The sequence below is a fragment of the Tachyglossus aculeatus genome, chromosome 1, assembly GCF_015852505.1.
Source record: "Tachyglossus aculeatus isolate mTacAcu1 chromosome 1, mTacAcu1.pri, whole genome shotgun sequence".
NCBI lineage: Eukaryota > Metazoa > Chordata > Mammalia > Monotremata > Tachyglossidae > Tachyglossus > Tachyglossus aculeatus.
This window is the reverse complement of record NC_052066.1, coordinates 137,866,284-137,881,920: the sequence shown is the minus strand read 5'-3', so window position 1 is coordinate 137,881,920 and position 15,637 is coordinate 137,866,284. Positions and strand designations below refer to the sequence as shown.

The 15,637-nt window shown below is 42.8% G+C and overlaps 1 protein-coding gene across 1 annotated transcript in view; it reads left to right on the top strand.

Annotated features, from left to right (window-relative positions):
- Window positions 1-15,637, top strand: part of BIRC6 (baculoviral IAP repeat containing 6) — a 367,036-nt gene that overhangs the window by 112,946 nt on the left and 238,453 nt on the right. The window contains 8 exon segments of the mRNA XM_038745922.1: window positions 773-870; window positions 2,470-2,617; window positions 4,549-4,682; window positions 6,309-6,443; window positions 7,206-7,393; window positions 8,487-8,798; window positions 9,991-10,090; window positions 15,300-15,514. Coding sequence (XP_038601850.1) covers window positions 773-870; window positions 2,470-2,617; window positions 4,549-4,682; window positions 6,309-6,443; window positions 7,206-7,393; window positions 8,487-8,798; window positions 9,991-10,090; window positions 15,300-15,514 — 1,330 coding nt within the window.

Here is a 15,637-nt window from a genome sequence, read left to right as displayed (position 1 = left end):
GATTTCATTCCCTTGAGTCCCAGAATCCCAGAGAAGGGTTCCGTTGGAGGCCGAGGGCAAAACTGACACTCAGAAGAGGTTAGTCGGTGCAGGATCTGCCGACATTGTTTGTTCTCTGAAAACATGATAAGGGAGGGCTGTGTGGGCACCTTGTTGTTGCCCCACTCCATCTTAAGCTTCGGCGAGAGGTAAGGTGCTCGAACCCCTCTTCTGCTCTTTGGGAAACTGCAGAACCCAAGAGGATCTGGGCTCTCCTTCCTAATGTGAGAGGGTGTCCAAGATGTACACCTTACCATCCTTGAGGATTCGGTTAAACATGGCTCCTAGAGTAGCCAGCCCACGACTGAGTGGTCACTTGGGCCGTGACCCCTTGGCTGGGGCCACCCGGTTGGCGGAATAGAAAACGGAGGCTGTAAAAGTACGGGTGCTTTCATGCTTAATCAATCCATCAGTCGTATTTATTGAGCGCTTACTGTGTGCAGAGCACTGTACTAAGCGCTTGGGAAGTACAAGTTGGCAACATATAGAGACAGTCCCTACCCAACAGTGGACTCACAGTCTAAAAGGGGGAGACAGAGAACAAAACCAAACATACTAACAAAATAAAATAAATTTCTCCTACCTGGGGAGACAATGTTTTCCTGGAGAGTGAGCCCAACGTTTGAAGCCGTGACCTGGAAACCCAGCTTATCTAATGTGGGGAACAGCAGGAATGTGTATATTGCGTATCTTGTGCCCTTTATCCCACCATTGTTGTTTTTTCTTTTGGCAGCAATGGAAAATGTGATCCAAATCAACAGGGATTTGGGTCCGTCCTGTTGAAGGCTCTGCTGGACAATATATCCTACTTACCTGCAGCTGCCACCGGCGGTATGAAAAATAATTGTTTTGCAATTAAACGGTGTCATTTGACGTCTCGAGTCTGGATGGAGATGACTTTAAAATATCAAGAACTGATGTTTTCAGATTCTCTCTCTTCTTTCCTTCCTTCCCTCCCTGGTAAACTCTTTGCCCATTAGCATCTCTCCAACAAGGCTGAAAAGGGCTAGGAGAAAAATTCAGTTGGGTCAATTTTGTGACCGTGGCCAAAAGATAGGGACCTTTACACCACGTGACCTGAACTCTGTCGCTTTCAGGTGGCGGTGAAGTTGAGATGTGGTGGCTAGGGAAACTACGACTCTGTTTCCTCTTTACCCCACTTTAGCTTTTACCCTTCTTTACTCTTCTGAGCCATACCCCATGGGGGAAAATCCCTAAGAAAATAGCTGTAGTTTGGGGGGAAAAAAAGGGAGTAGGGAGGACATCTCCGATCCACTCTTCCAAGTAGGCTGCCTCTTTGGCAGATGGCTGTCCTGAAACAATAATCAGTCAATCAAAGGTATCTTAGTAAACGCTTACCGTGTACAGAAAACTGTATTAATTGCTTGGCAGAGTCCAATAAAGTAGACGGTGATCTCTGTCCTCAAGAAGCTTATTATCCAGTGGGGAGATAGACACTCAGATTAATTCCTGGTAAGTGGGAGCCACTGACAAGAAGAGGAAAGCCCTGACGTGACCGCATTGGAAGTATGCTGGAATCATAAACTAAAAAGGGTCTGTGCGCCCTTGGGGATCTCATATATTTGTTGCTCCTGTTCCTCATCATCAGTCATCATCAATCGTATTTATTGAGTGCTTACTGTGTGCAGAGCACTGTACTAAGCACTTATAATAGCATTTGTTCAGTGCTTACTATGTGCAAAGCACTGTTCTAAGTGCTGGGGAGGATACAAGGTGATCAGGTTGTCCCATGTGGGGCTCACAATCTTAATCCCCATTTTGCAGATGAGGCAACTGAGGCACAGAGAAGTTAAGTGACTTGCCCAAGGTCACACAGCTGACGATTGGTGGAGTCAGGATTTGAACCCATGACCTCAGTGACCGTGGGTCATGTATTCCTCTTACCCAAAGAATTTGAGCGGTTTGAAAAACAAGCCAGCGTAAAAAGCGGAAATGCACACTTCTCTTCTGTCCTGTATTTACCCTCGCTCAAAGATTTCACCTTCTGTGTTCTCATTTATTTGGGAAGGGATATAAAATAGACCCCTTAAAAGGAAAATTCTGGGAAAACTGATCACGTTTGGGGGAAAAAACATGCATTTAGAATTGATACTTGAATCAATAAGGACAGTTGCAGTTACTGTCTTACATTTATTTGTGAAATCATTGAGCCTCAGATAAGCCCTCTCGCTCGCTCTTGTTCACCACTTCTTTCCATTGCAAGTTCTAGTGATAAGTGGAGGAACTTTTTTGTTATCCATTGAAAAGCATATTTAGTACCGGAACCCTGAATTAGTGTTGAAGGTTTTTTTCTGGGCCTGCTTGACTGTCAGCAGTTATAGCCTTCTTTCTTTAAATTGAAAATCCGAATCAAAGAAATGCTGTAGCGTGCTAACCCTAACTAATATGCCACTTCTCTATGTCTTTTAGGGTCCGTGTATTGGTATTTTGTCTTGCTGAACTATGTTAAAGATGAAGATTTGGCTGGGTGCAGTACGGCTTGTGCCTCTTTGCTCACTGCTGTCTCTAGGCAGCTGCAGGACAGGCTGACACCCATGGAAGCCTTACTTCAAACAAGGTATTGAACAGAAATAATTTACTTGAGTCTGACGAAGAAAAACGTTGTCGTTGTTCAAACTGATGCTGTTAGGTTCGCTTCAGCTTTTAACCTGTTTCTTTCCTAGTGATGTAACTGAAGATGAGTCAGTTGTATTTATTGATAGCTTACTAAGCACTTGGGAGAGTACAAAATAACAATAAATGGACACATTCCCTGGCCACAACAAGCTTACAGCACTGTAAGCTAAGGAGGTAGCAGGGTCTAATGGACCCTAATATGTACTTCAGTCTAATATACTTCAGTGCTTAGCATACTGCTTGGCACATTGTAAGTGCATAAGAAGATTTTTTTGTAATTTTATTCTGAATTCTACTTTTGGTTTTTCGTACGAGAAGTTTTATTTGGAGAATTTTGGTAGCGGTTTTCATTTTATCAAAGAACCTGGAGAAGAACTTCCTTAAAGCCATCTTTTCCAGTGCCCTGCCCCGGGACAAGTGAATGACTCAACCATCCAAGGCAGATAGTTTGGGTTTTTTTCAATCAATCAATCAATCGTATTTATTGAGCGCTTACTGTGTGCAGAGCACTGTACTAAGCGCTTGGGAAGTACAAGTTGGCAACATATAGAGACAGTCCCTACCCAACAGTGGGCTCACAGTCTAAAAGACTTTGCATTTCCTTCCCTTGAACAGCATTTGACAATATCCCTAAGCTAATTCCAGGGTTTTATCATCCAAAATAGCTGGTGAATCTTCTGATAAAAAGCTTTCAGATACCTAAGTCATTCATGAACTACTTATTCTTTCTTCTGTGGCTCTGGAGACCCAGTTTTCCATAAAAACATTCGTAGAATTGAGGACTTTAATAAAAACCTGCGTTTGACCCTTTAATAGGCCTGTCCTAACAACCCGATATCTTTAGTCTTTATATTCCCATTTATTTAGGTAATTTTGTTGTGTTGTCTGGTCCCTCTCCTTTCAATTTCAAAATGGGATGACTAAAACCCACTATGGTATCTACTAAGGATTTGGCCAATCGACAATATAGAAGAAGGATACCTTCCTAAGTCTTTCAAAATATTACTCTGTTAATGCATCCCAGAACAAGATAGGCTTTTTAAATGATGCCCCAGTATTGCTGATTGCATTCCGCGTGTCTGTGGTGCTTGAACACAATTTGTGCTTTAGCATAAAATGAACTGATGATTACTGAAAACTCTGGGTGCTTTTTCACTTGACATAGTGCTGATGGTGGATTTTCCATTGGCAAAAAATATGTTGGAATTATTTAAGGAACGACTTGTGCCTAAACTTTCACTTGTTTGCTCTGGGGCAAAATGCTTTAATACACCAGTCTGAAGTATGTACGAAATTGTCTTTAACTCACGATTGTTCTGCATTTTTTAGGAAAGCCAGGCATACTTTACTCTTAATTGGAGTTAAGGCTGATTTCTTAAACTCAGTTATTTTTAAATGAAGAACTGTGAGTGAAAAAAGAAGGAGCTGGAGATGGAAATGAGCACCAAGGAGAAGTGACTATTTTCACATTTAGATTAGAATTGTTTTTAGTTTTGCAGCACAACAAGATGGGCAATAAATTCCTTGGATTTCCTTTTCACACCAAATCATGTTCACTTTTCAACACATTTTTGCTAACTCGGTTTCTTTAAAGAAAAACAACAACGAAACACAAATACAACCAAACCTTGATTCAAACCCAAAAATGAATTCAGAATTGGTAGTGAAGGCATTGTTTTTCATGCAAATAAAAGATACTTTTATCTTCTGAACTACTGTGCTTAGGAGACTGTGGAATATTTAGTAGTAGTAATGATGGTATTTATGAAGCTGTGAAATGCTGACGTGTCTCGGGTATTTTCCTTTTACTTGTTTCCTAGCCAAGCAGCTATTTGGCAGAGAACTTTTAAGGAACGTATGTTTACTTTTCAGGTATGGACTATACAGCTCTCCATTTGACCCCGTTCTGTTTGATTTGGAGATGAGCGGCTCCTCCTGTAAGAACGTGTACAACAGCAGCATTGGCGTCCAGTCGGATGAAATTGACTTTTCAGATGTTTTGTCAGGTATGGCCACTTGCAAAAATGTGTAAACAGGACTTGAACTGGCGTGGTTTTACAGGCCACGTATGTTTTTTTTCCAACCGATTTGTTTTCATCCTAGGTTTAAGCGGTAAACCTGAAATGCATTCTTGCAGTCGTATTCAGAGCAGGAATCGATAGATTGCTATCTCACTGTTTAATAATAATAATTATGGTATTTGTTAAGCGCTTACTATGTGCCAAGCACTGTACTAAGCGGTGGATGCGAGCAAGTAGGATGGGACACAGGGGGCTCACAGTCTCAATGCCCATTTTACAGATGGGGTAACGGAGGTACAGAGAAGTAAAGTGGCTTGCCCAAGGTTACGCGGCAGACAAGTGGGAGAGTGAGGATCAGAACCCATGACCTTCTCACTCCCAGGCCTGTGTTCTATCCAGTATGCCACGTTGCTTTTGCTATATCACTTACCAAGCCATTATAAACACGGTCTTTGAGGTTAGATTCTTTGCAACTTGATTTTTTTGGGGGATTCATCCCTTTGGTTTTGAAGGTTTGGGGAGTTTCCACTTTTTTTTTTTTCTTTCTGTAGGTGACTTGTTCTCTGATATTGCGGTGATTGCGTGAATAGTTTTCTAGAAGTGTAAAATATAGTGATGGTTAAAGTCTTCATTTTTTCTCTTTTGTAGCCATTGAGAACATTTTATGTGTCCACAGAAAGCATAGCAAGGCCACATATTGAAGAATAAGTGCTGCCCTTTCCCATTAAAGATCTATACATCCAACAGGATGGATTATTAGGAATAATCTGTGGTTTTTCCTCCATCGAAAGATTACAAGTATTCATTGTTGGCCCATTTTCCCTGTCACAGTATTTGAGAGTTTTGTTTCTGAACTGATTTATTCTCTCTAGCATTTCTTTCTACTGGTGATTGAGAAGTACACTGATTGGGAGTCCTTTAAGGGACAGGATCCATTTCTAATTAAGTCATACATTCATTTGCTCATTTATTGAGTGCTTACTGCGTGGAGAACACTGTACTAAGCACTGGGGAGAATACAATACAGCAATAAACAGACACATTCCCGGCCCCCAACAGGCTTACAGACTAGAGGGGGAGACAGACGTTAATATAAGTAAATAAATTACAGATATGTGCATAAGCGCTGTGGGGCTGGGAAGGGGGATGAATTCCCACCCGGGTACTCTTTCCCCAGCGCCTAGTACAATGTTCTGCAAACAGTAAGTGCTTAAATAAAATGCTACTAACTACTAAAACCACACACTCAACAAAAATGGTAACTGTAGGACTGTCGCATTCTAAAGGGGCCATTTAAATAATTGCCAAACAAATACAGTAATAGTGAAAAGAACCTTCAGTTGGCTGTAATTTATATCCCACCTCAACCTACATATCTCACTTGATCTTGGGAATGAGTAGGTAAGTCAAATTGAGATTAAACCCTCTGTCATCAGGTTTAGGTATGAGGGAAAATGATCTGTCTTTTCCCCCGTACCCTCATTAGAGAGTCCTATATAGGGATGCCTGCTCCGCTTCTGAAGTGGCCAGTACTGCTATTGGCTTAGCTGGTGCTAATCTCTCTTTCTTTTTCTTTTTTTTAAAAAAAATTCTCAAATTATCCTGTTCCAGGGAATGGAAAGGTTAGTAGTTGTGCTGCTGCTGAGGGGAGTTTTACTTCTCTCACTGGACTCCTCGAAGTTGAACCTCTGCACTTTACCTGTGTTTCAACTAGTGATGGGACCAGAATAGAAAGGGACGATGCAAGTACGTTTACTGGTATATACAACTTTTATTACTATATCCCTATTTCAAATCGAGATGTATGTGCGTTGTATGTGACTGTCGAAATCATTTATAATTTCCAGCAGACGTAGCGGTGATGCATTCAGAGATCTATTTATTTTTTTGACATTTTCTTTGCCAATGAACAGCAGGTTGCATAGACTTGGTAAAAATGATAGTGCTTGAGAACTTTATCTGATTTGCATGTAGTTTTGCTTATGACAGTGGTAGAATTAAAATGTCAATCTCACACAGGCATTCATAATTTGTATGAAGCAACTGGGTTTGTTCCATTACTGAAAAATAGAAGGTGTGTGTGTGTTTATAATTGTTTGCACACATATATCTTTTAAAAAGAAACCTACTCTTCTGTACATATTCTGAATAGGTTTTCCCATAAATAGCCATCTTGACGAGTAAGTTTGGCTATAAACCCTGAGCACCATGCAGAATAATGTGAGGGTTTTATTAATTGAAAAGGGGCTTGCACATTTTTGGTCCAATGATGGCACTAAAGTTTTGTTTTTGCTGACACTATCTGCAAGTATTATTGTAGAATAAGGCGGCAGTGATCTGATGATCTGGCCGTGGCTGATGTCGCGGACGGTTGACACTTTAACTGTAACGTGTTCGGGACGGTTCGTTTACTTTCATACCGACAAATTTTTATCTGCAGTTTTATCTCCAGTTTTCTTTCTTCACCCTGATGTTCTTTTGTTTTGGTTTTTTTTTGTCTCATGCCAGTGAGTACCTTTGGGGTTACCCCTGCAGTAGGTGGCCTTTCATCTGGGACAGTTGGGGAAGCCTCGACCGCACTGAGTTCGGCAGCCCAGGTAGCTTTGCAGTCTCTCTCTCATGCAATGGCTTCAGCCGAGCAACAGCTGCAGGTGCTGCAAGAGAAACAGCAGCAGCTTTTGAAGCTTCAGCAACAGGTTGGAGGCTCTTTGGCTATTTATTCATGCTGTCTCTAAACTTCAAAAGCTGAGAACGTGGTTGTGTGCAGTTACCCATTTCTTTCATTGAGGAGAGTGGTGGGAAGGGGAACGACCCGAGCCGAACAGCGTTGGCCTCACCATCGCTAAGATACTTCTCGAGCGCCTCCGTGGCAGAGCCCCAGGCCAGCCTTTGAGGGAGATTAGTGGGAGAATAAAGACGACGGAGGTCCGGCCTTGATGAGTTTATAATGAAAAGAGATGGGCAAAAAGAAAAATCCCACAAAAGTCATGTCTCTGTCGAGACACGTGATGTCACTTCTAGACTGTGAGCCCGTTGTTGGTAGGGACCGCCTCTATATGTTGCCGACTTGTACTTCCCAAGTGTTTAGTACAGTGCTCTGCACACAATAAGTGCTCAATAAATATGATTGAATGAATGAATGAGCAGTAAATGGAGGCATAATCTGCCCGAGCAGTAGCGGTAGTTCATTAGCCTCAACAGGATGTTGTTTTGGAGGGAGTTCTCTTGGTGTTCTTCAAGGATACCTAGAACTGAAGAACGTCTCTACTCTCTTAAGCAGTGCCTGGATTTAGACCAAGAATAGCCTCTATTCTCTTGGATAAGAAGATGCTCAAGTACAACTTTCCTTCAATTTTGAAAGCAGTACCAAGCACGAGTAGCCCTTTGCATAATTCGTGTAGCCTCAGAGTGCTGCCTAGGCAGGGAGTTGCAGTTGGTAAGGCTGCTGTAATGTTCCACCACGCCTCCGCTTCATGGCACGGGATCCCCCCTTCCCCTCCTTCCTGTCCCATGCCTCCTCTCTCCCGCAAATGGGAGCACCCTTGCTCTCACAGTAGTGCAAGTCTCCCTACTTCGTTGGAACTGAACCTTGTGAAACGGGGCAGCCCGGAGCCGTGCGTTCCTTCCGTGACCTTTGATCAGGGGCCCTTGGCTCGTACCCCGCCTTTGTCGATTTCGATTGAAAAGGTGGGGGTGGGGTGGAGTTTCACCAAACAAGTGTGGCAGGTAACCCCAGCGTGCCTGCGGGCGGGATCGGGCGGCCCACAGCGTCTTTCACCTCTTCCACAGAAAGCCAAGCTGGAAGCCAAGCTGCACCAGACCACTGCCGCCGCCGCCGCCGCCTCGGCAGTCGGGCCCGTCCACAACTCCGTCCCCGCCAACCCCGTGGCGGCCCCGGGCTTTTTCATTCACCCGTCCGACGTCATCCCACCCACCCCCAAAACGACGCCCCTCTTCATGACCCCGCCTCTGACCCCACCCAACGAGGCCGTCTCGGTGGTTATCAATGCCGAACTCGCACAGCTGTTCCCGGGTTCGGTCGTCGATCCCCCGGCGGTCAACCTTGCCGTGCACAACAAGAATGCGAACAAGTCTAGAACGGTAATTGGCTGGGCCGGAGGAGTAATCATCATCAATCATATTTGTATTCCAGAATATGTGGAATATAGAATATATATTCCAGTGTATTCCAGAAATGGGACGGGGGAGCAGTTTGGGCGAAGCTCGGCCTCAGGGCCTCTGTTGCGACCCACCCATCTGTTTTTCTCAGCTGCTCGTAAAGGGAGTGCTTTTCAAGCGAAGGCAGCCACGCAAATGAGAACTTAATGAAATATAAGACCGATCAAATTTTCAACGTTTTTTTGTTGGTGTTCCCATTCGAGAACCTCTAGCATAGACGCGAAGTGGCCATATTTTGAAATACAGCCTAATCAGGGAGGCGAATACCATGTTTTTTTTTTTTATGGTATCTAAGTGTTTACTGTGTGTCAAATACCGTTCTTAGCGCTAGGCTAGATACGAATTAATTAGGTTGTACGCAGTCCCCATCCCGCATGGGGCTCAAAGTAGGAAGGAGAACGGCAGAACCGAGGCGGAGAGCAGTTGTGACTTTCCCAAGGTCACACAACAATCACCTGATAGAGCCCGGATTAGAATCCAGGTTCTGTGATTCCCAGCGCCCTGCTCGTTCCACTAGGCTATGCTGCTTCTCTTTGTTTCCGTGACTTTTTTATGCTCGAGTAAATTAATTTTCAAATTACCGCCTATAGCTTTCCTACCCATTTCAAGTCCAGGAAGTAGGTGGTAGCATTTTTACTTCTCCTCTAAGGAATGGCTTCTGCAAAGAGTAGTGTCATTATAAATGCCAGGATTTAGAAAGTGAAATATTTCAATTTTCTTTAACTTTTATATTTTTTTCCTACAACATGGGCGGGAAGTGTATGTTCCCGGGGATGGCCAAACCGGGGATTTGCCGTGAGATCTGTGCACGTACACCTTGTAGTTTTTTAATTCGCTGCAGTGTGCCACTGCTCCGGGCCAGGGAAAGGCCACAACACTTCGCCCCATCCCTGCCACCTCCCCAGGTCCCGGCCGCTTCTCGCTCACCGCCACTGCCCACCGTTAAAGACTTTTTCAAATCTGCTGCTCTTAGCCTGGCCATAGGACGTTTTTGGTTTTGAGGTTCATGAGGCTTGACGGCCCCGCCTCCAAGTATATTCCGTTTCTCTTCTGAAACAGATTACAGTTTCTTTGAATTCAGTTTCTAATTTCATGTATTCTTTTCCCCCTTCAGAATCCACTCGGTTCTGGCCTTGCCCTTGCAATTTCTCACGCATCCCATTTCCTTCAGCCACCGCCTCACCAGTCTATTATTATAGAGCGAATGCATTCAGGTAATACCAGACTTTCTCCTTAAAGAATTTAGCTTTCGTTTGGTAGATTCTTGTGTGATTAATAGTCTTTGTTTTATTCTCCATGTAATGTAAATGTATTTGATTTATCAAAATTTTGCATAGCGCTCAAAATGCATGCTCACCAGGTCGGGGGAAAAGGTGCTACACAGCGTACTCGAAAAATCCCTGGAGATGATTGATTTGACTTATGTATGACTCACCCAGGGGACTACAGATGCCAGAAACTGTAGATCTTTGTAGTAGCCGGTCTATCTTGAAGGAACGTGATATTTTTAAAAAATGAGATTTTGGTTAAGGGTTGGGGAAAGCTTACCAATGGAGTAGAACGTGGACTATTCTTGGAAGCAGGGGATAGATTTTTTCAGTTTGGGTAATCAATTTGGTAAACAATAGCCAGGTGCCCTAGAGAAGTTGTATAGGTTGGAAATGGAAACTTGGTTTGATTTCTCAGATTAAGCACTTGCAAAAGTTGGACTCATTCTTTCACAGCACTGAAAAAATTACTTTTATAGTGTCTGAGTCAGGTCCCTTACTACATGAAAGAGTCTATGGATAGCAGTGTGAATAGGGGCCACAGAAGATCATTTGTTCTATCCCACTCCCTGCAGAAAGATGAATGACATTCCATCCAGGCCCAGGTGGCTGCCCTTTTTTTTTTCCTTAAAATTCTCCAGGGATGGCAACCCCCACAACCTTCACCACTCTTCTTTTCCAGGGTTTTATTACTCTGAGAATGAAATTCTTCTGAACTCTCGTCTCTTTTTAAATATAATCTCATTTCCCTCTTTTTAATTCCCTGCGGACTTGGAGAATTAAGTATCCGTCTTGCTCTTCATAAAAAACCCTTCACTCGAGGACAGTTAAGTCACTTTATAACCAGGCTAAACAACTGCAGTTTCTTTTGTCTTTCTCCACAGAACCCTTTTTCCTGCCATTGAACCAATTTTTGATGTTCTCCAGCCCTACTCCAGTTTTTCCATTCACCCGATAGAGTGCTGTGGCAAAAATCATCCCCAGTAAACCCAGAAGAGACAGTGTATTAATGCAGAGTATAGTGGAAAGGTTAATTAAGGCTCACTGAATAGTGTTCTTTTAATACATCTGGTGCCATATTGGGCTCTTAGATGACAACGCTACAGTAATAATAACAATTAACAATAAGCACCACTGATTGATTACCTTTCTTCTTCTTCTGGGCAATCTCTGCTCCTAGAATTTCTGCCTGTTCTTTAATTATTTTTGTCGGAGAGTGGGCCCTTCCTGGTTCCTAAGTGTTCTGCTCCTTGCACTTTTCTCTGACGCATTCCATATTGCCCACCACTTTCTCAGTTTATCAAAAGTCAGTTTGAACTTTATTTTGGTATTCCAAAATGTTGGCAACCCAGACAATTTAGTGTCTGTAACAAAAGAAACAAGCGTCACATGCCTTGCCCACAAGATGCTCACACTCTATTAGGGGAGCTGTAGACGGGCTTATGGAATGAATAACTAAAGTAAATAATAGAATGTGCGGTTGAGTAAATGTATCTTTAGGAGTGCTGAGGATGAATATATGTTGGAAAATGGGTGCTAGAGAGAGTTACTGAGTATATGTGATTTGGCGTGCTAGGAAAGGCATGTTGGAAGAGGTGATCTTTCAGGAGTGCCTTAAATAGCTGTGGCCTGTTGGCCTTGTGACTTGTGATGTTAGCAATATGAAAGCCAAGACTAACAACTTTTAATTAATTTTTTTATTATTTGCTAGTTGCTCACTATGTGCCAAGCACTGTTCTAAGCACTGGGGAGGATACAGCATAATCAGGTTTTCCCACTTGGGGCTCACAGTCTTAATCCCCATTTTACAGATGAGGTAACTGAGGCACAGAGAAGTGAAGTGACTCGCCCAAAGTCACACAGCTGACAGAGTGGTGGAGCCGGGATTAGAACCCGTGACCTCTGACTCCCAAGTCTGGGCTCAGACAGTTTCCAAGCCAGGGGAACAGTGTGAGCGAGGGGCCAGAGACAGGAGAGTTGGGCGATGAACAGCTAGGGTAGATTGGGAGAAATGGAGAGAGTGGGAACATGTAAGATGGCATGAGTTACTGGATATCTCGGAAAGCAGTTGGGAGGAGTTGATTGAGTGGGCTACAGGGTGTCAGTGGTGGTATCTTAGAAGTGGAGAGACATGGGTTGAGTAACGCTTCAGGAAGATGATCTTTGCAGCGGTGTGTAGTGTAGATTGGAAAGGGAAGAGGCCGGAGGCGGAGAGACCAGCGAGGAGGCTGATACGGTAATCTAGTCACGTGGGACCAAAGCTCGCACTAAAATAGTAACTGTTGGGTGACAGATCCAGGAAATAATTTGTAACAACACCAAAAGCCCTAAATTTAGTGAGGTGTCAGGGAGAATCAGTTCATCAGTCAGTAGTATTTATTGAGCCCTTACATTGTGCAGAGCACCATACTAAATTATTGGAAGAGTAAAGTAGTAGATCCGATCCCTGCCCTCAAGGAGCTTACTTCGAATCTAGTGGGAGAGAGACATCTTAACTGGTGTCTGGGTAGGTTTCATCTTTGGGGTCTCTCACATTGGTACAGTTTAATTTGTTCAGGGTGATTTGCCCTTACCCAACCTTGGCGGCTGCTTAATACTGCCATGAGTAGTTGAAAATGTATTGCTTGATTTGTATCTTTTGAGGTATCCCTCTAAAGTAGAACATTCTGTGAATACCGGAATCATCCTTTTTACCTTGTGTAGGTAACTCAGTTTTCCAGTTCTCAAAGACTTCCCCTATCCTGCACGAGTTTAAAAAAATAATAGCTACCCGATCTGAAGTAACTTCTGACAATTTCTAAAGCACCTTTTCGTGAGAGCCCTAAGTTAGCATCCTTTGGCTGTACATTTTCTAGTCTTATTCTTTCTCTCTGTCCCTAATCTGGTTTGTCTGAGTTGGACTTTCCTTGTCCTCATGGTCCCAGTTGATCTTTTTCTGGAAAAGAACAATGGAAAGAAATGTAAGTCTCCAGTCTTTCACAGTCATTTGTAAATTTTCCCTCCCTGCCTGTCAGGCAGCAGTTGGAAGGAGGCTTTGGTAATTTGGGCTAACTTTATCCCCCTTTCAGCTGTAGTTGTGCTTCCTTATACCTAAAAATGGATTCTGTTTCTTTATAATCCTCTGGACTGATTTTGGATTTTTATGCATTTCCCATTCACTCTTCAAGTCTCAATAAGACCTCTAGTTTTAGTCAACTTGGAATCTTGGCAATCTTTATTTCCCACATGCCCTGCTGTGTTTTCTTTCTAGTCCTGAGAAAATGACCTCTTGAATTCCAGCTAGTTTTCTTGAATGCCTTTGCCCTTTTACCTTTCCTTTCATTGGTTCCTTTGCAAAAGTGGCCCACGGCTGTTAAATCTGCTTCCTAGCCCGATGACTTCTCCCTTTCCTTAAGGTTTCCCTCCACAAGGCAGCCACCCATTCTTAAATCTTTCCCGTTGGTAAAAAAAAATCAAAAAAAGATCATTCAATCAATGGTATTTATTGAGTGCTTACTGCCTGCAGAGCACTGTACCAAGTGCTAGGGAGGGTACAGTATAGCAGAGCTAGTAACACATCCCGTGCCCACCGTGAGCTTACTGGCATCTTGAACTTCCTGTGTTAAGAAATAGCTCACGTTGCACCCAAAAAGTCTGTTTGAGGATGGGACTGAGGTTTGCTGAATATCCTGAAGGTGCCTGGTAGCGTGAAAAGCCCCAACTCCTGTCCTGAATGAGCTGTGAAGAAGTGATCAGAAGGATCTCTTCTGAACTAGAAATGAGGCCCTCTTCTAACTTGCTTCATTTCTGTACTTTGGAAAGTGTAAGTCCAGTGGGGTATTCTCAGGTGTCTTTGTAAGCTTTGGCTCAGAGAGTCAAGATGTAGGCTCGTAGGTCATGGGTTCTAATCCCTGCTCCGCCACTTGTCTGCTGTGTGACCTTGGGCAAGTCGCTCCCCTTCTCTGGGCCACAGTTTCCTCATCTGTAAAATGGGGATTGAGACTGTGAGCCCTACATGGGACAGGGACTGTGACCAACCCGATTTGCTTGTATCCACCTCAGCGCTTAGGACAGTGCCTGGCACATTGTAAGTACTTAACAAATGCAATTATTATTATTATTATTATTATTATTATTATTCTTATTACAGTGTCTGGCACATAGTAAGCACTTAAATGCAATTATTATTATCATTATTATTATTATTATTATTATTATTATTATTACAGTGTCTGGCACATAGTAAGCACTTAACAAATGCAATTATTATTATTATTATTATTGTTGTTGTTAAAGTTTCCTTCCTGATTTTAACAGCTCTGCCAAAAGAAACTCTATGTGACTATTAAGTGCTTACTATGCACTAACACTGGGGTGGAGTTATAAAGTCTCGAGGTCTTACACAAAGTCTTGAGGTCTCACACAAGGGTCGCAAACTTATCTTACCTCCATTTTCCAAACAAGATAAAAGGTTCCGGGAGGTCGAGCGACTTGCCTGGCGATCACACAGCAGATTTGCAGCAAAGCTGGGATTTTGTACCGTGATCACGGAAACCTCCTTAAAACCGGCAGAAACACATGTGCTTGAAAAGATCTTTCACGGTCTAAAGTAGATCTGACCGTTTTGAGAGCGAATGGCCAGGATGTCATTGGGATTCTCGGAAGTATGTCAAAGGTGCCGATTTGTGAAACTCAAACTAGGAATTCCAAATTGCGGTGTTAGTAATTTGAGAGCCAGCAGCTTTTTAATGGTCTGCATAATACTCAACTTACCTTTTATTTCTCGAGGATTGAATTACCAAAATGATCATCTCTAGGCAGTCTTATGCTACTGAGTAATTAATTTAATAATTCGGATATAAAATGTGGATAATGATACTTGTCAGGAATTGTTTTATATAGGTTATTTCAGGTATTACCTCATAATCCTGTTCTTAAAATTTTGTTTTTTAACAGAGAATTTTAAAATGGGGCACTTTGGTTCATCAAACTGTGATTCAAATGAGAATAGCCACAGTCACGTCTTGCTACATTTTTTTTCGTCATTTAGTCATTTTCTGGTTTATTAGTTGTTAGTGTTCGTTTGTTAAGTGATTGCCCTGAAACCTTTGTTCGGTGGATCTCTTGGTTACTTGACGTATGATCTGTTTAGCCAACCCTGCTTTCTTTCTCTTAGGAGCAAGGAGATTTGTGACCTTAGATTTTGGCAGACCTGTACTGTTGACAGATGTATTGATCCCCACTTGTGGAGACTTGGCCTCCTTATCAATTGACATTTGGACATTAGGAGAAGAGGTGGATGGAAGGCGATTGGTAGTGGCTACTGATATTAGCACCCATTCGCTCATTCTTCACGACTTAATACCACCTCCTGTTTGCAGGTTCATGAAGGTAAAAAATCTTCAAGGCAGCTTAAAATGGGGAAACGTTTGTTAAATTTTCACTCATGAGAATTTCCCACAGCCGCAAGTGATCTGAATTCCTAATCCATATTTCGGACCAATTACTCCCAAA